The sequence below is a fragment of the Euleptes europaea genome, chromosome 4 (assembly GCF_029931775.1).
Source record: "Euleptes europaea isolate rEulEur1 chromosome 4, rEulEur1.hap1, whole genome shotgun sequence".
In the NCBI taxonomy this organism is placed as follows: domain Eukaryota; kingdom Metazoa; phylum Chordata; class Lepidosauria; order Squamata; family Sphaerodactylidae; genus Euleptes; species Euleptes europaea.
The window spans coordinates 47,760,652-47,787,678 of record NC_079315.1 but is presented as its reverse complement, the minus strand read 5'-3'; the positions used below and the strand labels follow the sequence as shown (position 1 = coordinate 47,787,678).

Below are 27,027 nucleotides of genomic sequence, written 5' to 3'. Positions count from 1 at the left end.
GCGCCCGGGGCGAGTCCCAGCACCTCCAGGAACGGGAGGGAGGGAGGGAGGGAGGCCGTCGGGGGGGGGGGGGCTGAAGCTCCGCCCCCGGGAAGAAGGGGCGTGGCGTGGCGTGGCGGGCGGGCGCCGCAGAGGCAGGCGAGCCAGCCGTCCGCCCGCCCGCCGTCGGGGAGTGGGGCTTCGGCGCGGCAGCTGGCCGGTGCGCCCGAGGCGGGACGGGATGCGGCTGGCGGCGGAGCCATGAACGGCTACGGCTCGCCCTACCTGTACGTGGGCGGCCCGGTGGCCCCGCCGGCGCGGGCGCCCCTGCAGCGGACGCCCAAGTGCGCGCGCTGCCGCAACCACGGCGTGCTGTCGTGGCTGAAGGGCCACAAGCGCTACTGCCGCTTCAAGGACTGCACCTGCGAGAAGTGCATCCTCATCATCGAGCGGCAGCGCGTCATGGCCGCCCAGGTGGCGCTGCGCCGCCAGCAGGCCAACGAGAGCCTCGAGAGCCTCATCCCCGACAGCCTGCGCGCCCTGCCCGCCGCCCCCGGACCCCCGACGCCCGCCGCCGAGGGAGCCCCCGCCGCCGCCGCCGCCCCGCACCGCCCGCCCCTCGAGCTGGCCGCCGCCGCCCTGCGCTGGGCTTCCGAGCAACCCGCCGCCGCCGCCGCCGTCCTGCCTTCCGAGCAGCTGGCCAAAGCAGGTGGGGGCTCTGGGCGCTGGGGGTGGGTGTGTGTGTCCGTGGCCGCTGCCCGGAGAGGGTTCTTCAGCAGGGGTGGGGGGAAGCCCCGGGGAGAGGAGGCTGGGGCCGGGGGAGCCGGGGACTTGGGGCAGGAGCCTGCCGGGCTCCCCGGCCCGCTGCTCCCCAGGGCGGCGGGACTCTCGGAGCTCAGAGCGGCGCCTACCTGGGGCGGAAGGCTTCCCGCGGCAGACGGCAGGAGGCAGCCCCGAACCAGGACGGCGCTCCGGTTGCCCAGCGGCTCCAGAGCCCGGCACCGAGGGGCCCCTTTCGTCTCTCTTCGGCTGCTGGCGGGTCGGCATCCCGGCAGGCCGCTTTAAGAGGGGAGTGGACATATTCATGGAGGAGAGGGGTATTCAGGGCCATTAGTTTGAATGGATACTGGTCATGCAGCATACCTATTCTCTCTAGTATCAGAGGAGCATGCCTATTATTTTGGGTGCGGTGGAACACAGGCAGGATGGTGCTGCTGCACTCGCCTTGTTAGTGGCTTCCGGGAGGCACCTGGTTGGCCACTGTGTGAACAGACTGCTGGCCTTGATGGGCTTCGGGCTGATCCAGCAGGGCCTTTCTTGTGTTCTTATGTCTCCCTCCTGGAGCGAAGGCTGGCTTAGAGGGAGGGCCGGGCTCGGGGCTGGGACTTCGCAGCGCTGCTTGTCTTTCCTTTCGGCTCTGCAACGGAGATTTCGTTGTTCTCGGCGGTCGCAGGCGTGTCAGTAAAGCGAAAGGGGCCCGATCCCTCCTCCTCTCCAGCTTCGCAAGAAATACCGCGAAGTAGCATCTCACTACTGAACGCGATAAGCCCCGTGCCCGACGGAGGGAGGGCGGCAGCCGGGCTCTGGCCTCACCTACAGATCAGGCTTTTGTGCCTCCTTCATGTGCCGCGCCCGGAGTCCAACCCGAAATCTTCCTGGGGGCTTTGGAAATCTTACACTTCCAAATATTCCCGTTTCCCCAGGGGTCTAATAAGTTGCTCGGAAACACCGCTGGTGTGTGTTTGTTAAGAATAAAACAAGCGAGCAAGACCGCGAGACAGAGGGGCAGCAGCAACGCAGTTCCGGCTACACTTCCTCGGGAGTAATTCCGAATAGGCAGTCCTGTTAGTCTGAAGGAGCATAACGAATCAGGAGCCCCGTGGCACCTTAATGACCAACACAACCTGTGCTGGGCTAAATGTTGTTAATTTCGGTGATACGTAGCTCATGTCGATTTTGACTTTGCCCCATTGCCACGCCGTGTATGCCTCCTTTTCTCCGTGTCTTTAACGTAATGGGACTTGTGGATCTCGGCCCCAAATCCAGTGGTACCCCAGCAGCGATCAAGGATGGTGGACCGAAATAGAGAGGTCCACTAGAGGGTCCCAAAGTGGTCGTTCCAGCCTCCAGGGCCCTGCGAGCGCTCTGTGGTGATGCTGAGTCCATGTGAGTGAGAGACCCGTGTCCCTGGATGTGTGGGACGTTATTCCAGTTTTCCTTTCTTACCAACAAGAAGCTTTGCGAAAAATGTGGTTTTCAAGGGGGGGGGGATTAGCAATTGGAAAGAACAGGGACCAGAAATCATTTGCATCCGAATGAAATAAGACATTAGACTGGACTATGGAGTGAACCACCAGACTTTAGCAAAACGGAAAGATCTGGTGTTGAAATTGCTTCTATACAATTATTTTTACTTTGGGAAAAGGAAAGAGTGCTGGTTTTTTTGTTTGGCGGTGGTTCCGGTCTAATGCTAGTGAGCAAACAGTGGATGGCATAAACTCAGTTTTTAAAAAGAATCCTGAGCAAAGTCAGTACTGTTGACGTGGTTCGTAATTTCAAGAAGGCCAAGAGGGCACTTGAATTTTACCTGGTGCTGCTGTCCCTTTGGCTTTACATGCAAGTTGTTCTTTTGGTTTGGCCAAATAGTCAATAATCATCACAGCCTATAATATTACTATTTACCGACTTGTGCATTCATTTAATAATTTTAAAGTCCAATTCAACGAAAGCAGTGGGCTGTTGTGCGGCATGGATATTCTCCCTTAGCCTGAGATTTGAAAGGCAGGGCTTGGAAACTCAGTGAGAAAACGTTTTTGTAAACCCGTGGGACAGAAAATGAACCCCAAGCCTTGTTTTACACCCACATTCTATAGACAGGCTTGTCAGAAGTTCATTTATTTCAAACCTTCTGATAATTGCAGCTTTTCCGGCGCAAACTAAAAAAAAGGCTAAATCTGGATTAGTTATGCCACTATCCTATTTAAATCCACGATTCATGTTATAATTTCTCTTTATAGAAATTAGAAGAGGCTACTTTTCTAATTAGTGATCCTGTTCTAGGAGCCAGAGGAGGTATGGGTCCGGGTTAAACACCTCACTCCTAAAGTTTTAGCGATAACTGTAACGAGTATGTAACTGACCGCTGTCCGAGATAAACCCCCCCTTTAAAGAGAAGATCTTGATCATTTGCATATTTACTCGGAATTAAGTCCCCCTGAATTCAATAGGACTCCCTTCTAGGTAAATGTGCCCATGATTGCAGATGTACGTAATTGGAGTGGGCATAAATGGGAACAAATGCTACTGGAATAGATGGAAATTGGTAGTCCTTCTATCCAAGGAAATAAGTGTGTGACTGAATCCAAACGCTTGACGAGTTTATGCAGCCAGAGCAGGCGACAAAAAGCCACCCCCCCCCCGCTTTCAGTGGAAATTGACACCAAAGCAAGCTGTAAGGCTTTAAATCCCCGAACTTTATTAAACGGCGAAGACTGTGCTGAAGGACAGAAATCGTTGTTATTCAACAACCACCGGCGTAATCTCCTTAAAGGCGGTGGAGCTGTACAGCTGAGTCGGTGGCAGCCGAGATCCCGGGGCGTCGGAATACACCGGGAATCCTTTCCGCGGGCCCCGCTGGCAGGGGGTTAGGGAGTGGGATCCCTCCTATGGGATCACTCTTCTCCCTACAACCCCCCCCCGCGAATTCTGCAGGATTAACGCGAATGACAAAAGTTGCGGGAGCCGGTTCAACCCGCGGTCCAGTGACGACTCGATTCCTTCCTCCTGACCTCAAAGGGGCCTCCTTTCTTTTCCAAACTGAATTTTGCTGCTCGGCATAATGGAGCCGCGCCCAGCCCCCATTTGTGTAACGCTAACCACCAGTTTAGATCCCGCAGGATCGAGGCCACAGAAAGACGCCAGCCCGGGCTCAAAATGTTCCGCAGGGTGTAAGAGGCAAGTCGGCAGGACGCTGGCTGCTGGCGGAATGAAGCAAAATATTTTCGGGAGCTTTGGGGATGGCCCAGTTTGCATCCCGTTCACCTTCTTCGAGATAAATTAATTTCTTGATCTTGACTTTTTTTTTTTTTAACGAACAGTGAATACGGGACAAGGAACACTTTGAAAAGCTGGTGTATTGTACTATTTTTTTAACCCTTTCTCCCTTATTTCAACCGGTATTACAATTTTAAGAGGGCCAGCCTGGCGTGGTGGTTAAAAGTGGCGGACTGTAAATCTGGAGAGCCGGGTTCGATTCCCCACTCCACCGCATGAAGCCTGCTGGGTGCAGTCACAGGTCTCCCAGGAGGACTCTCTCAGCCCACGCAGAGGCAGGCAATGGCAAACCACCTCTGAGCGTCTCTTGCCTTGAACACCCTACGGGTCGCCATAAATCAGTTCTGATTTGAGGGCGCTTCCCACCACCCACTACCATTTTATGAAGAAGAGCTGGTTTTTATATCCCGCTTTTCTCTACGGAAAGGAGTCTCAAAGAAGCTTACAATCGCCTGCCCCCCCCCCCCAATAGGCATCTCAGCCCCACCTGCCTCACAAGGTGCCTGCTGTTTGTGTGGGGGGAGGTGGTGTGATAGAAAGTGCCGTCAAATCACAGCTGTTTTATGGCATAGGGTTTTCAAGGCAAGAGACGTTCAAAGGTGGTTTGCCATTGCCTGTCTCCTCATGGGCTGAGAGAGTTCTGAGGGAACCGTGACCGGCCGAAGGTCACCCAGCAGGCTTCATAAGGGGGAGTGGGGAATCGAACGCGCCGCTCTTAACCACTACACCACTCTGCAGACGCACTTGGAAGAAAGTCGCACTAAGAATCCGCAGTCAGTTTAATTGCCCGGTAAACAGGCACAGAATCGGGTCGCGCAACTTTCCGATCCTCCCACCTCTCCAAGTATACAAATGAGATTCGAGATCACGTTAATCCCCGATCCAGTTTTTAAAATAATCTGCCGGATTTCGGATTACAGTTAGCAGTTTGGGGTTTGCATAGTCATATGTCATTAATTGACAGTACGCGTGCGGCTCTTCCGAAGTAGTTAAGTCACACTTTCTACAAATAGAAACAGAAAAAGAAAACCAGCTCAGGTGAGGAGAGCCTTCTGCCTTCGCCAGAAGAGGGCTCATGGCTTGAGGAGAACGGCCCCTAACAGAGTAGTTTCTCTGTAATGACAAATAACGCTGAAGAAGGAAACAGGCAGTCCGTTCAAATGAAGCCCTTTATCTCTGGATGACCCTGTCAGATATGTGGACCTAAATACTTACAATTTGCAAGATCTGAGCAAGGCTGTCAAAGATAGGACATTTTGGAGGACTTTCATTCATAGGGTCGCCCTGAGTCGGAAGCGACTTCACGGCACTTAACACACACACACACACATACACACCCTGAGTTGAGATGCTGGTGGATTGTTGGGGCGTGTAGGCGGAAAACGGGTTTTGCTTTGGAAATTGATTCCTGCTGAACTAGGAGGCGTCAATAAACTGCCGGGAAAGCTGGAGGCGTTTCTCCGGTAAACGAAATTGCGCTCCTTTATTCCAAATTAATCTGTAGTACCAAAATCCTCGACTGCATTTCTCTGGAGACCACCTGAAAAGTAAGGTGGAGGAGGGGAGAATGATGCTGGGCGCCTCTTTGGGTCTCGGGCTAAAAATAAATAACCTACAAAGGGGATGCGCTTTAGAAAGGTTTTTTAGTCTTTCGGATTAAAGGATTCTGCTTGATTTACTGCTGTACAGTTCGATGTATGTCCCTGATCCTATAGGGTTGTTTACTTGGAAGCAAGCACTTTTTTAAAGTGAATGGAAAGATGGCAATGTTGACTTCAACAGAATGCAGAATCAAGCACCCGAAGTAAATTTCTCTGAGTTTATTTTGAATAGCAGATTACTTTAGTGTAACTTCTACACTAAAGTCGGTGTGTGGGGAGGGGGCAGTGTTTATGTGGAAAAATCCTGGTGGATTGTGACTCTCAGGGATATTTCTGTTCCGTTTTTGGAGTGGATTCGATTTTGGCTCTCTGAAAAATGCAGCTCCTCCTTTCCTGGTCCTGGGTTTTCTTGGTAACAGGGGGCTGATAAACTTTTTTCCTTGGGCTTTGGAGAGCAGAGGGCTAGGAAAGGACTGGGCGGCGATTCCCAGCTGGGACAGGCGTTGGGGAGGGTCGGATTCGTTCGTGGACACCTTCAAGTCAGGGACTGCGACCCTGGCGATGTCTGTTTAGGTCGTTGAAACGAAAGGACTGGGGGGCATAGATTAGGTCTGTTGAGGCTGATTCTTGGAAGGCCCTGATTTTAACCAGAATCACCGTGTAAATTAATCCCATTGAAATCAATGTACTTTAAAAATGCAGATATTTATATCTAGTTTTTCCTCTCAGTGGGGAATCAAACGCGGATAACCACATCGTCTCCTCTCCTTTATGTTCGACAGCCCTGTGAGGTCGGTTAGACTAAGGCCATTTATGCATGGGAGGTTTTACCTTGGATTTGCCGCTCTCCAGATACACATTTTCCCCATCCGAATTCTCAAAACTCAAAAATAAGCCCCCATGCAGAGTTTTGAGAATTCAGATGGGGAAAATATGCATCTAGAGAGCGGCAAATCCAAGGCAAAACCTCCCCTGCATAAATGGCCTGAGAGACTGGCCAAAGCTTCTTTGTCAGAATGGGATTCGAATCTGCCTCTCCCACTTCCTAGTCCGACACTCTAACTGCTGCACCACACCAGTTGTCTTGACTAAGCATGTGTGAGTAAAAACGCTACAGGATAATTGTTGGGATCAGAAGGGCCAGAGAAAGATGTTGCTTAACTTTCCTGTAGGGATTTTGAGGCCATGGGAGAATATAAGGTGGCAACAAAAGCCCCCACCCCCCAATTTGGAAGGGTTCTTTTTTTCAGGGGCTCTACAGTGTTAATCATTCTCAGTGTTTATTCACTATATTTTGTGTCACTAATGCGTTGGGGAGGATGCCCAGATTGTTAGGGTTTAAAAAAACACAAACAGCCTTCTGAGCATCCCGAGGAAGGGGTTTAATCCTGCTGAAGCATGCCCAGTTCATTTGGAGATAATCTATGGGAGCCAAACTCACTGATCATGAATTTAAAAAAGCCAAAACAAAAAACCAATCGATATTATTGTAGGATACCATTTGATTCTTTCATTTCTACCTTGTGGAGTTGGCCCCCACCCAATAAAGTTGGAGCTCTTTTCCATTTTATTACTGTTGGGACTCTATTTGATTGCAGGTGAAAATTTAAGAGGGAAGTGATTAGGAATGGGGTTTTTACAAATCTGAATTACTCACCTGATTTACACCTAAGTGTGTTTAGGATCACAGACAGTTTTCAACAAGCACCTGGCAAAATGGGCTGTGACTGTGTAAGTTTACTTGGAAGAAAATCCCACTGAACTTGTTAGAACTTCCAAGTTCAATATGCATAGCCTCTCGATGCATCTTTTCTCTTAAATGTGCTTGGCAGCCTTCTCTCCCAAGCAGTAAAAAAAAAATTAAGGCTGGATTAAGGCAATGGCTTTACAATAGAATTTGGGATTGGCAGCAGTGGATCTTCCCCACTCTCCCCCCAGTAATTCCTCCTGAGCCAAAGGTCCCTTAACTATGAAATAAGCCCAGACCCCTTGGATGCTTGTAAAAACAGTCTGGGTATAATTCTCACCAATACATATGTAGATGACAAAAATGATTCAGGATCTAAGTACAAAGCTTCTTTCTCCTTTAAATGGCAGTCTTTCTACCATAGGTGGCCAGCAGTTTCTCTCTACCAAGCACATTTTGGAGCTCAGGACTCCCTGTCCCAAGTCTCATGGATTTTTATTTCTTCCCTGCTTCAAAACAACAGAGTTTTTGCAACTATTGAGAAGTTTCCCCACTGACTTATAGGGCAAAGAGCAATTAACTCTTAAAGCACACAACACAAAAAGGACGTCACCCTAATCTTAAGAAGATATGTAGTGGGAGTTCTATGTATATTTTCTCAGAAACAATTTACGCCATGAGATCAAGTATTATAAAATTGTTTAGGATTGCAGTCTTAATGCCATAAATGGAGAGAGGGCATCTTGAGATAGTTATCATCTGCCCCCCCCAAAATATATGAAGAAAAAGCTAATAAATAAACACCTCATATTTTTCACAGTTTGACTTAATGAAAATACTATATATATTTTTTTAAAGTAATTTTTAATTTCTTTTCACAAACAAACATAAAAACACCCAAAGTTAAACAATAATCATACTACAGTTTATATGGAGCTTACTTTTTTGAAATTACAATTTAATAATTAACTTATAATAATGGAAATCCTACAATGAAGAATTTTTACATGTACTGAATGGTTCTATATGCGTTATATTGTTGCTCAATGTAACACATGCAAAATACCATTCAGAATATATAAAGCTTATATAAGAATTTTTTTCTTAATAGAAACACTTTTTTAAAATCCTCTATTCTTGCCTTTGTTATATACTCCGAAGGCAGGTTTCCAACATCATTGCTATGGGCTCAAAGGAAGCGGAGGAGTGAAAGTTAGAAAAAAGTTGGGCTCTCTCATGTTCTTTTTGGTGTACTTGTTTGGCACTTTGTTTTACAAAAAGTGCAGATACAGTACTAAGAATAACAGACAAAGTCCTTAAATTCAAAACAAACCTGCCTTGTAGAAGTTACTCAAGACATTAAGAAGTTGTAGTCTGTGATTCTGCATAAACTTACAAAGTAAACCCCCTTGACAATAGTGGGAATTCTTTCCAGCACAGCAGGTGTAGGATTCAGGTGTAACTGGAAGTATGTTTAATGGATTTCAGTTGAACATAGGTAAATATGCTTGGAGTGGCAGCTAGGGAGTTTGCTTAAGCTGAACAGCAACTTGAAAACCGTATCCACAAAGAATTAGCATTAGTGCTAAGTAATGTTACAAACATTTGCTTAAATCAAAGCCCCATTCTTTAAGTAGTTTGCATGTTGGACTTTTTGAACACCATATTGGACTTATTACTTCAGGAAATTTTATAAAAGCTCTCATGAGCAATTACTGCTTTATACTTTAAGGGAGCCCTTTGCAACTTTTATTTCTTAATTGACTTCATTGGGATAACACCTTAGTCACTTTGGCCAGCATCCAGCACAGTTAAATCTCATTTCACTGGGAGACACTGAAGTGTACTTGTTTGACTCTCTCCTATTGAAATCAATTGGATTTAAGTGTGCTTAACTGGATCACACCCATTGCTTGTTCAGTAATCCTGCTGTCAGTTTCTCAGTTCCTTGCCAATTTCCCTCCTCCATTGAGTTCTGGAAGCTACTTAGCTCTGTTTGGTGCATTGCCTCCACTAGTTGCTGCTTGATCCTGCCTTCAGTGACCTCCAGTTACAGAACTTCAACTGTCATATGAGATTCACCATCTTTATATGTACATCCTATGTGTGTGGATGTGTGTGTGTAAGCAAGGAATCCCAAACAAGGGCTTTATTGGCCTCTGGGTTGTTTTGGGACAGCTGCTGCTGAAGGCCAGAAAAATCTAGAGCAGGGGTATCAAAACTATGTCCCGGGGCCAGATCCGGCCCCTTGAGGGTTTTTATCCGGCCCTCTCGGCCCTCTCGGCAGCCAAGGAGACGCTTCGCAGCCTACCCACCAGCCAGGGCAGGATCTGGGGGGAAGAGGGGGGGAGAGGCTTCCCCTGGCTGCATGCAGTCAGTGGCTGTTGGAATAGGAGCAGCCCAGAGACCTCCGCGCCTGGAGCCCATCTATGCCCCAGGCTGGAATGACAGCCCCCTGAGTGGAATGACAGCCCCAGGGAGCAGCAGAAGTGTTCTGGGTCCTCTGTGTCAAGTACAAATCTTGTCCTTGTCCTCCTTCCAGTTCTACTTTCCATTTCTTCTGCCTTCCTTACCTCTGTGTTCCCATTTGTGTCACACCCTGCCTGAGTTCCTTGCACATTTTTGCCCATGCAGTTGACCACTGACCCAGAGCATCCCCTTCATAGTCTCTCTGTGAAAAATCCCATCCCATACTCTAGGCCAGGGCCCCCCAACCTTTTTGAGCCTGCGGGCACCTTTGTAATTCTGAAACACCGTGTTGGGGACAGACACAAAATGACTGCTGCAGGAGGCAGAGCCAGCCAGGAAAGGATGGCCACAGTGTACCTTCAGTCACACAGTGAAGATCCTTGTAATGCGGTGGTGGCTGCCACCAAAGGAATGTTTTAAAAATTCTGCACAGCCAATCAGATCTCAAATAGAATACCATCTTCACCAGATCAGGATGCTCTCGACTATCTCTCTCGCCTAGACCTAGCCACGGTGATCCACGCAACGGTCACATCCAGGCTAGACTACTGTAATTCGCTCTATGCAGGGCTTCCCTTAAGGCTAGTTCCATGTTCTGTCATTCCATTCTGGGGGCTGTCATTCCAGTCCCAGAACACTTCTGCTAGTCCCAGGGCCTGTCATTCCACTCTGGGGTCTGTCATTCCAGTCTCAGAGTAATATATCTGGGCCCAGAGACCTTGATGGAAAATCCATTCCACATTTTCTTTGCAACTCTTTTTGTGCTGTAATATATTTCAATGGAGCCCATGCAAGTCATTTGACAATCCTGACTCCGTTTATCTTCAATGGGCTGTCCACCCTCTCCCATTGTTTCTAATGGACAATCCTGTCATTCGTTTTAGTACATCACCTTTAAGCTACCATCATTTTATTTGGGTATTTTTAATGCAGTCTTTATTTGTTTTATAATAATTTTTAATGTGATTGTTGGAAGCCTGAGTCAGAGCAGGTGCTGAGATGCAAGGGTATGAATCTTTTCAATCTATAAAGTATGCTTGCTATTCTTTAAGGTGCCACAGGACTCGTTGGAAATAGTTTTTTTTTTTTAAAGAGTTGAAGCTTTGCTGCTTGTGTACAGCCGTTCTGTTAACCTCAGACAAACAGAGTGGGTATGTTTTTGTATTGTTTCAACAAACTGTAGTACCTATGTGATCAGAGGTGACACTGGGCAAAAATAAGTATGTGTGAACATCATGGGCAGTGATGCTTCCTTCGGGCCCCTTTCAGTTCTCTTAAAAACCACTGCCAGTTTCCAGCCCTTATTTTGTAGAATTACATTGTAAGGCAGGTGTATTGAGGCAATGGAGTTTCCTTGTACTAAATGATTCCCAAAGTTATTTGGATAATAAACAAACAAATAAATACCAGTAATAGTGGAGGACTAGGAAGAGCTGGCTGAAATCTCTGCTCACTCATGAAAAGTCACTGGGTGGCATATCAATTTTAGGGATGTGTACACGTTAGAATGCATAGTTATTACAATAAGATTGAATACAAGATAGATAACAAGTATATTTGAATTAAGTATAAATATGAATTTTTATATTTGGTTTTGAAATAAAATATATTTGGATTAGAACTATATCAAAAGAGTATACAAATTTATAATGAGATAGACGGAGATGGAGGGGAAGTCATATAGTTTATTTAAACATGTTAATTGCATTTTCAACAATAATCTATTGTTTTTTGTTTTTTATTTTGATGACCTTTACTAATTGTTGATTTGTTTGTCTATATATGTTGAAAAAATAATAAAAATTATTATATTAAAAAAAGTCACTGGGTGGCACTCGGATGGCCACTTGCAGTGGAATTCTGAGCAGAGTTACACTGTTCTAACTCTTCTGAAGTTAATGGGCTCAGAAGAGTGTCACTCTGCTTTGAACTGTGGTGTTAGCAAAATAAAAATAAAAAACTTCAGAACATGGCCTGATGAGAACTGAGTATAAGTGTGCTACAGCACAGATTTTGATGCAGTAGTTCAGAGAAAGAAGTGTCAGTTATCAAAGACTGTTAAATAAAAGAAAGTACTGTAAGAGTGTTATTGTTTTAAGCATGTTTGTATTTTAAGTAACAAATAATTGGCTTTGCCTGTGTCTTCTATAAAATTTGTATCTCTGGTACCTGGCATTACATTTTATGGTATTTATTTATTTATTTGATTAATTTTAGTACACATGGCCCGGCCCGACCAAGTGACATTTATGTCATATCCGGCCCTCTTAACGAATGAGTTCGACACCCCTGATCTAGAGATTCCAGGTTGCTTTGGAAGGGAATGGAACTGAAAAGCAGCCCCCTTTTGTTAAAGCAGAAACAAAAGACTCTTCTAGCAGTAGAAAGCTTATATAACTGATGGATAGTAGCACTATTGACTTGCACACTTTCCCCCCTCACTGATATGTGAACTTCTTGGTTTAAAAGATTACAGTAATCACAGAAGGACAGTGTAAATCGAATCTGATAGCAATAACTTTTGGAGCAGGTCAGGCTCAAGTGAAATGTTACCAGGCAACAGGCATTTGTTTGCAAAATACAATCAAAGAGCATTGATGAGAAATTCTTCCCTGCCAGCTAGTCAGCACTTTCTGCTTAACAGCTTTAGGGGAGGAGGGGAGGAGCAGATCTTCATCAATCACGTGTGCCCCTTCCCCTCGAGCTCTCCTTTCGGCTAGTCTTCTGCTTCTCAAAGATAGGAGCAGGCTGGTTGTCTGTCTTCCGCTTCCCAAGAAATCAGACATGAAGGATTAGGTCTGTCGAGGCATTATATTATTTTGCCAGCTTTTAAACTTGGATCTCTAGCTGTCCCTTTAATATCAGTTTGACCTGCAGCAATTTTCAGGTGATGTTACTTAGCTCCATGCCAAGTTTCATTTCCTCTTTTACCACATATTAAATCTCTATTAAAGGGTATAGATTCTTCTTTTTTCCTGGCAACTTTATTTACATTGTGGATTCAGCAAGGTTACAAGTTAGAAAATGCACCTTTATGGGAGCGTGTGGACCTTCTAATCTGAACTAAGAAGCAATTACATCAGCAAGCAGACAATGGTACCTTGAACAGTGAGTTGTAATGAAAGCTACAAATTGTTTATCAGATAGACTGTGGTTACTGTGAACAGCAAATGAGTGCGGGTCATTTTTGGGGTGAATTCATGTGTATATTCAACCAATAGCACGTAGTCCCCCTTAACAGATTCAGGCAGCAATTCTAAGTGTAGTTACTAGGAAGTAAGCCTCATTGAACTCAGTAGGACATTTCTGAGTAAACAAGTTTAGGATTGCAATGTCAGCATCTTGTCACAGAAACATCATTGAATAATAAAGTTTTGAAGCAGAGACAGGTAAAATTAAAGATAGAAATGCAGCAATAAACTATGAAGTTCAAATCTTAAAATCAGAAGTCAAGAATTGAAATCATTTGGCACATTTTCTCTTTTAGAGGCTTGCATTACTTGATTTGAACTGCATTTTATTACAGAAATCTAGAACTCCAATGTTTTGTTTTACTTGTAACGATGCCACGCTACTTCGAGGAGCCTGCTTATGGATTTGGAGCTGGGTTCAAAACATTTCAGTCCAGTCTTGTTCCATCTACCCTGGCTCCCAGTCTTCTTCCAGGCCCTGCTCATGGTGCTGTTATCGACCTGCAAAGTCCGGTTTGGCTTGGGGCCAGCATATCTTAAGGACCACCTACTCCCACGTGAACTGACCAAACCACTACTATCATTTTTGCAGGCCCTGGTTCAGGTGCCTCTGCCATTTGAAGCTAGACAGATGGCATCCCAAAAAAGGTCTTTCTTGATTGTGGCACCAAAACTATGGAATTCCTTCCCCAAGGAGATTCATCTTCCCCCTCTATCATAGTCTTCCATCAGTTGGTGAAGACTTCTCTGTTTTGTCTGGCATTCTCTCCCTGATTCTCATTGATCTTTCCTTCAGTTCAAGTGGGGGTCTGCTATTGACCACCAAAACAGTGAGCGGACTTGGATGAGACACTCCTAGACCAGGCTACAAAGTTCTCAAAGAGCCCGGTCACAGTGGTCATGGGAGATTTCAATTACCCGGATATCTGTTGGAAGTCCAACTCTGCTAAAAATGCAAGATCCAACACATTCCTGACTTGCCTAGCTGACAACTTCATTTTCCTGAAAATGGAGAGGGAAAACTAGGGGGTCTACTATCTTAGACTTGATTCTCACCAACAGGGAAGAACTGGTTGATGAGGTTTAAGTAGTAGGCACCCTCGGTAGTAGTGAATGTGTAATTTTTGAATTTACAATCTTGGGGAAAGGAAAAGCTGTACATAGTCAGACATATGGATTGGACTATAGCAAAGCAAATTTTAACAAACTTAAACTTATGCTGGGTAGAATCCCAAGGTCAAAAATACTCAAGAAGAGAGTTCAAGAGTGGTGGGAGTTCTTAAAAATGAAAGAACAATCACAAACCATTCCTATGAGAAGGAAAAATGGGAGGAGCCTAAAGAGGCCAGTGTGGCACCATAAACAGCTTTTTAAAGATTTGAGAAATAAAAAAGACTCATTTAGGAAGTGGAAGGAGGGCCTTATAACCAAAGAGGAATATAAACAAATAACTAGTGCTTGTAGGGAGAGTGTTAGGAAAGCTAAAGTTCAGTATGAGCTTAGGAGAGCGAGAGATGCTAAACACAACAAGAAAGGGTTCTTTTCCTATGTACAGAGTAAGAATAAGAACAAGGATAAGGACAAGCCCATTGTGGGGATCTGTCAGCGAGGGCATGCAATCGGACCCTGGATAGCGAGGTGACTTTCGTTTCATCTCTCCTTCCCGTGGGAAGGAAGAGGCAACAGCCAAAAGGCTCGAGAGATCTCCACTTCAAAGTGACTTCCTGATTGTAATCCTGCTCTGATCTTAAGGTGTGAATTCTCTCTCTTGGTATTGGGGAACCTCTGATGTTTTGCATTTCAAAGATGTTACTTGTAAATATGCTAGCTTGTGTACACTATAAGAATACCCTCCAAATGATTTGGCGCCATTGTAACGTTGTGTTTCATAGGTTACTGTACCCTTCCTTTCAAATAAATTCTACTTTAAACTCTCTGCTAACGTCTGGAGTAAAGTGGATGATTCCTGAGAGGCAACGGAGTCCTAGAACCTGACAGTACGTTACAATCCCAACCTTTTTTGTTTTCGGGTTAGAAGTAGTATTAGGATGTCGGCACCACCCTCGGTCCCGCTCAACGCGGGAGAGGAGCTTCGGCAGACTCCCGCTGATATTGAGGTTGGTCAAGGAGCAGCGACCCCGGAGCAGCGCCCACCCGGGCCTACCAATGTCCCTGGGAGGCCGACGTGGACCCCCCGATTCTCGGAGACCGGGCAGCGGCAGAGAGCAGCGTCAGAACCAGGAGGCGACTTCTACCGGGGACCGCTGGCCGCTTGGTATGGAGAAGGGGAAGGGTGGAAGGACCCCACGCTCGCTCACACCCCGACCCTCACTGCAGAAGCGGCCACTCTGATACGCGGACAGAATCAGATGCTCGTTCTGCAGAATCGGGACCTGCAGACTCAGCTAGATACCTTGCAGCGAGACCTGGCAGCCGTTCTAGGGGCAGTGAGGGGGCTTGGACAGCCCGTGCAACAATCCCAAACGGGTTCACGGCCGACTACAGGACCGCTCGTTGTTGGGGAGGCTCCCACGCCCAGACGCCCTACGGCCAGAGACCTGAAGGTATCTTTCGACGGGTCCAGCTCACAGTTGTCTCACTTCTTACTCCAAATCTCCGGCTTTATGAAGGACCAGGGGGAGACCTTTGCCTCGGAAGAAGCTCGGGTCAGGTATGTGATCAGCCTGCTGGAGAAGGAGGCAGTGGAGTGGGCAGTGACAGCGGCAGAAACTATGCCCCGAGTTTTGGCATCCCTGGATGAGTTCTTGTGCGCTCTACGACGCCGGTTCGAAGACCCCCACCGGGGGGAAAAAGCAAAGATTGCCATGCGTCGTTTGAAGCAGGGAGCCCGCTCAGTAAGTGAGTATGCACAGGACTTTTTATCTTTGTCGTGCAAGATAAGGGAGTGGAGTGAGGCCACAAAGGTCCAGCATTTCCGCGAAGGGTTGCGGTGGGAAGTGCTGGATGGCTGTTTGACTTTGGGAGATCCAGAGTCAGTGGAAGAGTGGGTAAATTTGGCAGCTCTAGTGGAGAACCGCAAGCTTACCCTCCAGTTCTCCAAGGATCGTCCTTCGAAGACGATCCCTATCCCGCCCACGAGAGGGGACAACGCAGCAGGTCCCCGGCGAGAGGGAAGACATCGAGGAGTCTACAGTCTCGACAGGGCACGTCGGTTCAGGGAGGGAGCTTGCCTTCAGTGTGGGAAGATGGGTCATTTTGCAGCAAGATGTACCAACACGCCGTCAGAAGGGACGAGCAACAGGGCGACACAAGAGCGGGAGGCGACACCACCTCGGAACCTGGAGCACAGGAGAGCGGAGGGGACGAACGGTCGCCGGGGGGGCGGCGGCCCTGCAAGCGGAAACCTCATCGGATCTCCACAACCGTGGCACCCGAGATAGCTTCCGAAGCCCCTCACCGGCAAAAAACGAGGACGGCCTTCTGTGAGGGAACCGGCACAGAGGGCACCCTTGGAAGAAACCAAACCGGCTCCATGTAGGGTGAGTGACCAGGGAGAGACATTGCTGATACCTGTTGTATTACGAAATCCCCAAGGGGGGGAACCGGTGGCCGTTGTGGCTATCGTGGACTCCGGGTGCTCCCGGACCCTAATTGATCAGGCGGTGGTAGAACGTCTGAAAATTGGGACTCGAGAACTGGATCAACCCTTACATTTCCATCAAATGGATGGGAGTGACCTGCGGGGGGGGCCGGTTCATTTGCACACTCGCAAGATGTGGCTGGGGGTGGGAAACCACTGGGAACAGATCCACTTCACGGTAGTGCCTAAGATTTCCTACCCGGTGGTCCTCGGCGTTAATTGGTTGGCGGGACATAACCCGAGCATTGACTGGGAACAAAGGCGGGTGGTGTTTGGAGCTCCTCAGTGCGAAAAACACAGCCGGGATGATTTACCCGGGGGCGAAGGGGGAAGCGCCGCTGCCTTGGAGGAACCCACGTTGCCCCCAGAATATAGTGATTTCGCAGATGTATTTGAGGGGACGGACTGTGACTTATTGCCTCCTCATCGCACTACGGATTGTGCCATCGAACTGATTAAGGACGTTAAACCGTCCAAGGCCCGAGTTTATGCCATGAGTCCTCAAGAGAAAGCAGTGCTGCGAGAATTTCTGGACAAGAACTTGGAGCGGGGCTTCATACGACCGTCCAAAGCTGCATTTTCTTCTCCCTGCTTCTTTGTGAAGAAGAAAGGTACATCTGATCTCAGACTGTGTGTAGACTATAGGGGGCTTAACGCGATTACTGAAACTAATGCCTACCCCCTTCCCTTAATCCCAGACCTCCTGAGTGTGTTACAGGAGGGTTGTATTTTCTCGAAAATTGACCTGGCGGAAGCCTACTACCGGGTCCGGATCAAGGAGGGGGATGAAGCTAAGACAGCCTTTTCTTGTTGTTATGGGTTGTTTGAATTTTTAGTCATGCCGTTTGGTCTGTCTGGGGGGCCCTCGTGCTTCATGCAATTAATTAATGAGATTCTACACGACCTCCTATTTAAAGGTGTGGTAGTCTTTTTAGACGATTTGCTCATTTACTCCAAGGATCCCGCAGAGCACAGGGAATTGGTGCGGGAGGTGTTGCGTCGTCTAAGGGACAATCATTTGTATGCTAAGTTATCAAAATGTGCATTCAACCAGGACCAATTGTCGTTTTTGGGTTATGTGATCTCGCCACAAGGGTTAAGCATGGATCCGGAGAAGGTGAGGGCAGTGTTAGAATGGGAACCTCCCAGAACTCGCAAACAGGTTCAGCAGTTTTTGGGGTTTGCGAACTTTTATAGAAATTTTATTCAGGATTTCGCTCAAATAGCTTTGCCTATTACTGATTTGCTTAAAACCAAAGGGAAGGGGCAAGGGGCCACTTTTGCACAATACCAGGTACCTTGGACCGCCAGGTGTCAGGCGGCTTTTGAAACTCTTAAGGAGCGCTTTACCTCTGAACCCATTCTGGCGCACCCAGATTGCTCCAGGCCATTCACTTTACAGGTAGATGCCTCGGACAAGGCGATGGGAGGCGCACTCCTTCAGAGGGATGATCAAGGGAGGCTTAGACCCTGCGCATATTTTTCTAAGAAGTTCTCTGGTCCTGAACTAAACTGGCCGATTGGGGAAAAGGAAGCCATGGCAATTAAACATGCGCTCATGGTTTGGCGACAGTTCCTGGAGGGAGCGGCCGAGCCCTTTGTGGTTTGTACAGATCATCGGAATCTCGAATCTATTTTGGGTCAGCGGAAGCTGTCCGCCAAACAAGTACGTTGGTCGAGTTTTTTCTCTAAGTTTAACTTTACCATCAAACATATGCCGGGGAAAGAAAATTGCTTAGCAGACGGACTGTCTCGCATGCCGCAATATGAGTGTCAGGTTGAGCGGCCGGTGGGTTCTCTCTTCACACGGGAACACCTGGGTTTGACTCCAGAGGGGAATAGTGCAGGAGTTCTGACCAGAGCACAAAGCCGCGCGGCGGCACAAGACTCGAGTTCGAGTCTCCCTCGAGATGTGGTCGCTCCCACCTCCTCATCCCCAGCAGTCCCCGGAGAACTTTCAACCACAACCGCTGGGGAGGGGGGGGGAAAGCTCCCAAATAGAGCGAAGGGACCAGGCTGAAGGGCCGATTCCCATCTCCTTGCCGGGGTCGGATGTTGCCATTCCCCGCCTCTGGGCAGTTCCAGAAAGCCTCCCGGAGGCAGTCAAGAAAAGGTGGGGGGAGGCTCTTCAACGGGAGCGGGAGGAAGAATCTATCCCATCCCAGGTGACGGACCAAAACGGTATCTGTAAGAACAAACATTACGTGCCCAGGGAACTGAGGCGGGAGATATTGGAACGGAGCCACAGTTCAACAATAGGGGGACATTTTGGGTTTGCTAAATCCTTACACCTAATAAGAAGACAGTTTTGGTGGCCTGGGATGCGCCAAGACATCGAAGTATTTATCAAATCCTGCCCTGTGTGCGCAACTAGTAAACGTTTGATGGGAAAACCCCCGGGATTATTAAAGCCCCTAGAAACTCCCGAGGCACCCTGGCAAGTGATTGGGATGGATTTCATAACAGACCTCCCATCCAGTCAGGGGAAGACTGTCCTGTGGGTAATCACGGATCTTTTCTCTAAGCAAGTTCATCTCGTGCCGTGTGAAGGGATGCCATCTGCACATAAACTGGCTCGCTTGTTTGTGCACTGCATATTCAAATTGCACGGATTTCCACGGAAGGTCCTGAGTGACAGGGGCTCCGTGTTTGTGTCCAAGTTCTGGAAAGCGTTCTTAGGAATTGTAGGTGTGCAGTTGGGTTTGTCATCTGCCTATCACCCCCAGACGGATGGGCAGACCGAAAGGGTTAATGCGGTGATGGAATGTTATTTGCGTTGTTTTGTTAATTATCACCAAGACAATTGGGTTGATCTGCTGCCACTGGCAGAATATGCCTACAATAACTCGGTGCACTCTGCAACCGGGGTGAGCCCATTCAAAGCAGTTTATGGAATGGATTTTGGACCATTAGGGGCTGTACCTACCCCACCAGAAGGCGATCCCCCCGAGGTGTCTAAATGGGCTCACACAGTGAGGAACACTTGGCCCTGGCTTGTAAAAAACCTGGAACAGGCTAAAGACAGGTACAAACTACAAGCAGACAAACACAGAACACCTCAGTGGGAATTGAGGGTCGGAGAAAAGGTGTATCTTTCCACTAAGAACCTCAGGTCTTTACGCCCGTGTAAAAAATTGAGCCAACGGTTTGTGGGCCCATTTTCTATCTCCAGAGTTATCAATGAGGTTACGGTAGAGCTGGAGCTACCCAAATCCTTACAAGGGGTGCACCCGGTGTTTCACGTGAGTCTACTAAAGCCCTTTCTACAAGCACCAGAATGGCACCCCGAACCCGAAGCGGCAACTCCCATCATGGTACAGGGCGAACGGCACTTTGAAATCTCCAAGGTGCTCGATTCTCGGAGGCGCAGGGGCCGACTGGAATATCTTGTGCGTTGGAAACATTTAAATTCCAGTCACGATGAGTGGGTGTCCGCTGTTCACGTACAGGCTCCAACCCTTGTAGCGGATTTCCATCGCCATTACCCGGACAAACCAGGAAATCTGGAGGGGGGGCCTTTGGGGAGGCGGAGTGTCAGCGAGGGCATGCAATCGGACCCTGGATAGCGAGGTGACTTTCGTTTCATCTCTCCTTCCCGTGGGAAGGAAGAGGCAACAGCCAAAAGGCTCGAGAGATCTCCACTTCAAAGTGACTTCCTGATTGTAATCCTGCTCTGATCTTAAGGTGTGAATTCTCTCTCTTGGTATTGGGGAACCTCTGATGTTTTGCATTTCAAAGATGTTACTTGTAAACATGCTAGCTTGTGTACACTATAAGAATACCCTCCAAATGATTTGGCGCCATTGTAACGTTGTGTTTCATAGGTTACTGTACCCTTCCTTTCAAATAAATTCTACTTTAAACTCTCTGCTAACGTCTGGAGTAAAGTGGATGATTCCTGAGAGGCAACGGAGTCCTAGAACCTGACAGGATCAGAAAGTGAAATTGTAACAGGAGATGAAGAGAGGGCAGAACTGCTCAATTCCTGCTTTTCCTCAGTCTTCTCTTGCAAGGGAATCGGTGCTCAGCATAGCAAAAACAGAACACATGATGACGAAAGGGAGTTGCAGCCTAGGATTGGTTTAAGGGGTATAAACAGCTAGTTTTTTAAAAATGAAACAAAGTCTACTGTTAGGTAGATCTGTAATTGGTTGACAGGTCACACCCAAAGAGTGATTGTTAATGGTTCCTCATCCACTTGGAGAGCAGTGACTAGTGGAGTGCCTTAGGGTTCTGTCCTTGGCCCTTTGTTATTCAACATCTTTATAAATGATTTGGATGAAAGAATAAAGGGGATGCTTATTAAATTTGCAGATGATACTAAATTGGGAGGGGTAGCAAATATGATAGAAGACAGAGCCAGGATACAGGATGATCTTGACAGGCTGGAGAATTGGGTTAAAACTAATAAAATGCATTTCAACAGAGATAAATGTAAAATTCTGCATTTAGGTAGGAAAAATCAAATGCATAATTATAGGATGGGGGAGACTTGTAACTTTCTAACAGTTAGGAACAGGCTTCCTGGGGAGGTGGTGGTCTCTCCTTCCCTTCTCTTTTTAAGCGGAGGCTAGATGGCCATCTGTCAGCAATGCTGATTCTATTACCTTAGGCAGATCATGAGAGGGAGGGCAGGAAGATTTGCATCAGTGTTTGGCTTTCGTGGCTCTTTCTCACATGCCCACGGTAGTGCCGATCGCCACCCTGGGGTCAGGAAGTAATTTTCCTCCAGGCCAACAATTTCCTCCAGGGATCCTGGAGGTTTTTTTTTTTTTTTGGCCATCTTCTGGGCATGGAATAGTGGTCACTGGGGGTGTGGTGGAGGGGAGGTAGTTGCAAATTTCCTGCATTGTGCAGGGAGTTGGACTAGATGACCCTGGTGGTCCCATCCAACTCTATGATTCTATTTAGTTTTAATTGTTTTAAATGTTATGTGTTTTTGATTTTGTTTTTATTGTTCACTGCCTTGGGGATCCTAAATTGCGTGGAAAGGCAGCTTATAAGTGTTTTAAATGAATAAAATGAACAAATGTGGCAATCATGTCCAATGCTTTTATTTTTCACTTGCTCAAGTTTAGGAAGTGTGGAACTCTTCGGAAGAGGGAAGCAGTGCTCATTTAAAGCTCATGTGGAATTCAGAATGCAAGACAATTTTGATGTAACAGCAAAGCTTATCACCTCTCCCTGACACATTCTTTAGTGTGGTTTTTAAACAAGATTAGGCTGACCACCTTCCACTTTCAGCAAAGAACTGTGTATTGTAGTTAGGATAATGCTTACATAAGGAACATTTTCAATATAACTTGGTATTCAAAAACAAACACGGCATTCTTCCATTATGCTGTACAGATAGCAATGCTGTATATGAATGCAAATACTTTCCCATCACTATCACAAGTCCTAATTAAGTCTTTGACAACTTCCTCAATTTTATCCTAAGACTGAAACAAAAATCCCCCCCCCCAGATAAAGGATAACTAGGGCTTAACACTATGGAATCTCTCAGAGACATCTATTACTTCCCTTTAAAAATGTTTTTTTGAATAGCTAGCCTGAGGCAAAACTCTGTGTAACATAAACAGTTTTGTAGTGTACTGTGAACACTGGGTGGTTCTATTACTTTATTTATTAAAATAAAAAATATAAAATATTAAAATTACTCTTGACTGAACACCCCTAAAGTACCTTATGATAAAACTGAAGGCCTAAAATACAATATGTAGTTACAAACTAAATAAAAAAAATGAAAATGCCTCAGTTGAAAACAGAGGCAATAATGTTTCACAAAAATGTAATCCCAGCAGCAACTCTATGTAATATCTTTATCACAACAGTTAAGCTTATTCAAAGATCTGACCAAAAATTAACCATCTTCTAAAAGTCAGGAGGGATAGCACCAGCTGAGCCTCGTGGGACAGGGAGCTCCTTAATCTTGGTGCCATTGTCAAGATGGCTGTGTCAAAAATACTTACCAAAGCATTGATGGCAGTGGCACAGAGCGTCTTCGGATGACTCGAGTGTATGGGCTGCATCAAGTTGGAGAAGGTGGTCCTTCAGGTAATCTGATTCCAAGCTGTTGAGTTTAAAGTGCTTTGAACTGAGTTTGAAAACAAACTGAATCCAAAGAAACTGGATTGAAACAGGCATGATGTGTCCACAGCTATTCATCCCAGTGAACAAGTGGGAGGTCCCATTTTTTGGACCAGTTGAATTTCTCTTGATCTTTTCAAAGTCATCCTGCACCAGATGTCACCAGAGCATGTATGAAGGTAGGCAGGTCAGGTTTGGCTAATGAAAAGTACTTCTGTCTGCCCTCTAAATGAGTATCCAGTTTCAGGACTGTATCCAGAAAGAAGCTTTAAGGAAAGCTATTGTTATATTACCCTTGTAAATTTTATTCTAATGAACTTTGATGGCTACCTCATTAAAAAAAATAGCTTCTGATACGGGTCACCTAAATCATAAGACTTTTGGGGTTCTGTTCTCACTTTAAGTCTGAAACAAATAATGTGTTGGTCAGAAGGGAAACGTAGACTATTCTAATGAAACCCCCAGCCACCTCCCTCACTGGAAATGATAAAATTTGATCTGTATCTTTAAGAATATCAAAAACTGCAAACAATTTTTATCATTATGCATTTCTTTAAACTCACACTGAAAACATGCTAAGGTTAATGTTTCTTATGTGAAATTCAAAATTTTCAAAGATATGAATGGCTAAGTTAAGTCTGTTTTCAGAATGACAAATGAACTTTGGTTTAAACAATTTGTTTTATTAGCTTGTGAATAATACATAATTAACGTACCAAAATTATTTTCCTGCTACAATAACAAGGAATGCCTAGACTGTAAGGCAAGTGTGTTTTGTGCTATATGGTGTTTTTTGTGTCTAACTCCCTAGCTATTCAAGAGCTGCTATTGGTAGCTTATCGTAAATGCATCAAGATATGCCTAGCATTGCTTGCCCCATAAAAGAATATCTGGGAGACCAAAATTCCTTTTGTAAAAACACATCTTTCTGTTTTCTGTGGTTTTGCCAAGGAGATATGTGTTTTAATCAGCTTGCAAAACAGTCAAATAAAAGAGACTGTAGAGCACAGTACTGGTTTATATAAGTGCTTTTTTTTTTTTTTTTGTCAAGCACCCTGCACGCATAGTTGAGGTTAAAGAGGATAGGAATAGAATCAAGGATATTTTAAAGTGCTTAAGATAGCATATGCGACAGTGTGAAAACTGATTCAACAACATGTAGTTTTCCAAGCTGGATGACTCAAGTTGGCCTCTGATTTATTTTTAGGTTACGAAGTGGCCAAATGTTAAAATCTCAGGGATGGCCAATAAAAGAGTATTTAATCCCACAAATGGCTCAGTTTGAAAAACCAGTCATTCTTGGTTTACAGTTGAAGAGAGTGAAACAATCTGCTGGAAGTTTTCTGGCATCACTGATCTGCAAATGCAGCCTTGCTAGCCTATCCGGTTTTTTTTTTTAAAGTGCATGCATTTATCAGGAATAATTTCAGAATTATAGGATCACAAGGACCTGCAGGGGATGGAATATAATTTCCTCCCCCCCCCACAATATTCTCTTTCCCTTCCTTAAAAGCTTTTCTTGCTTCCTTCTCTCCTCCTCACCTACCAGCCAACCTACCTTTAAGCTGCCCTCCAGTCTTCAGTTTTCTCTCCTCCTGGCAGCCTCTGCCTGGGAAAACTATGGTCCAGTTATGTGGTGCCAGCTGCCAGGCCAGGACCAGTTGCACAGCGGAGAATCTATCAGGACTTGTGGGGGGCATCTAATTTCCCCCTATCTCCCCTGTCCCACACTATTTCCTCTTTCCCTCTTGTTGCCAATCCCCACATCCTTGCCTTTCCCTGCTTCTTTCTCTCATTTCCACCTACCAACCTAGTACCTTTTATCTGTCTCCCCACCTTCAGCATTATTTATTATTTCATTTATACCTTGCCTTTCCTCACAATGGGGAGCCAAAGCACTTTCCTCTCCTCCATTTGATGCACTCAGCAATGCTGTGAGGTAAGTTAGGCTGCGAACATGTAACTGGACAAAGGTTACCCAGTGAGCTTCCATGGCAGAGTGGAGATTTGACCCTGGGTCTCCCAAATCCTAGTCTGAAACTCTAACTACTGCTTCACACTGGCTTTTGTGGGGTGGATACTGTTGGACAGCAGCAAACAGCCAAGCCTTGGTGTGTCATGAAAGTCACATGGTAGCAGGTTGCTGGTTGGTGGCTGCCAGGCTGGCTCCAGTGAGTCTTCCTTCAAAAGTCAAAGCAGTGCAGAAAATGCTCTGTCCCTCCCCTGCCTTTTACTGACAGAAACCAAGTCTTGAAAGCTGTGTGGTTGCCTAGGAATGGCCACTGAGGTCACTCATTTCTCCAAGATACGAGCACTGCTTCTATTATTGGGGAGGTTACCCCCCCTTTTTTTAGATTTCAGATTTTTCTGTGAAGTTTGTAGAAATATCTATTTTGTATGTTCATAGCTCCAATCTCTGGATTTAAATATCCACAGATTATGAGTATTAGATATATTTCATGATTCCATAAAAAGATACTGCTGTGGTACAGGGCAGTAATCTGCAATGATAGGTATGGGGAATGCCAGACACAGTTTCTTTCTTTTTTTTGTTTCTGTATCTGTGATCACCCAGGTCTGGTTCATGCAGCCACTTTACGTGCTGCTGTGTTAATTCATTGACACTGCACAAGTCCTGGCAACAGCCCAGCACCTAGGCACATACTTTGCCCTTTGAAAAGTCCCAGGTTCAGTCCCTGGCATTTCCAGTTAGAAGTAATAGGTTATCTGAGAAAGATCCAAAGAACTGCTGCCATTGTAGTGGGCTAGATAAGCCTTTAATCTGACTCTGTTGTAAGAACATCTTGTTTGACACTTTCCGGAACATGGAATAAACTTTCCTTTAATGCCTGTCATATTAAGGGAAATATATTGTGAAAATTAAATTGTGTAAATTAAAAGAGAAATGTATGCATTACATTACTGTCTTAATTTGACAGGCATTCTTGTGCACAAAGTATGACATAACACACTCTCAACCTAGCCAACCTCACAGGGTTGTTGTGAGGATAAAACGAAGAAGCAGAGAAAGTTGTTAGCCAGCTTGGGTCCTCACTGGGGAAAAGCGGTGTACAAATGAAATAAATTTTTTTTTAAAAAAGGCAAGTGTTCTTGTGCTAACTGCAAGGGTTAACTCCACTGTGTTCTGTCTTACAGATATGACCGATGAACGGTTGGGTGACACCAGTGGAGCAGACGGCACCGAGACTTACAGCGATAAAGATGCAGACCAAAGGAGTTCCCCGGATGTGGCAAAGGCCAAGAGCAGTTTCACTCCTGAGAGCCCTGAAATCGTTTCTGTGGATGAAGGTGGTTATGCAGTCCAGAAAAATAGTGGAAGCAGCAGCAGCAGGCCCGAGAGCCCCAAGTATCAGCCAGAGCAAAATCACTTCCTGATTGAAGGTCCATCGGGGACAGTTTCTCTGCCTTTTGGCTTGAAAGCCAACCGGCCACCCCTCGAAGTGTTAAAAAAAATCTTCCCCAACCAAAAACCAACTGTGCTTGAATTAATCTTGAAAGGCTGTGGGGGTGACCTGGTGAGTGCGGTGGAGGTCCTTCTGTCTAGCCGCTCTTCGGTAGCTGTTGGAGACAGAACTTCAGCTGAATCGGAAGGTCTGGTTTTACCTTCAAATGGCCACCTTTTTGAGCACACTCTGAGTTCTTATCCTATTTCTTCCTCAAAATGGTCTGTAGGATCTGCCTTTAGAGTCCCAGATACCCTGAGATTTTCTGCTGATACTAGTAACGTTGTGCCAAATCCACTGGCTGTTCCGTTACAGCATCCATTCCCTCAGCCACCCAGGTATCCACTGATGCTGAGGAATACTTTGGCAAGAAACCAGTCCAGTCCATTTCTACCTAACGATGTGACTTTGTGGAACACTATGACGCTGCAGCAACAATACCAGCTAAGATCTCAGTATGTCAGTCCTTTCTCAACTAATTCTACCAGTGTCTTCCGAAGTTCTCCTGTCCTTCCTACACGTCCAACAGATGATCCCAGGATCTCACTCCCTGATGACGGATGTCCAATTGTGTCAAAACAACCTATTTATACAGAAGATGATTATGATGAAAGATCTGATTCTTCAGACTCTAGAATACTAAACACATCTTCCTAGAATGATTACCTGACATACTTTGTGATGCAGTGGAACTGCTGGGCATCAAGAGGAAAGAATCATGCCCTTGTAACGATATAAAAAGTGATTTTGCTTGTTACTATCTTTTAGCAATAAAGACCTAACTTATTTTATTTCTTGCACTGGAAAATGCCAAATAGCTACTGTTTCATGGCTTTAGCGCTGAATGTTTATTACAGCAACAGGAAAAAAAGATTCATTTTAAGCATAGTTA

General features: G+C 46.1%; 1 protein-coding gene across 1 annotated transcript; it reads left to right on the top strand.

The window, feature by feature from the left end:
* The first annotated feature begins 240 nt into the window (after positions 1-240).
* On the top strand, positions 241-26,792 carry DMRT3 (doublesex and mab-3 related transcription factor 3). Its single transcript, XM_056848730.1, has 2 exons — positions 241-688; positions 25,828-26,792. The coding sequence occupies exons 1-2, from the start codon at positions 241-243 to the stop codon at positions 26,790-26,792; spliced, it is 1,413 nt and encodes a 470-aa protein (XP_056704708.1).
* Positions 26,793-27,027: the final 235 nt, after the last annotated feature.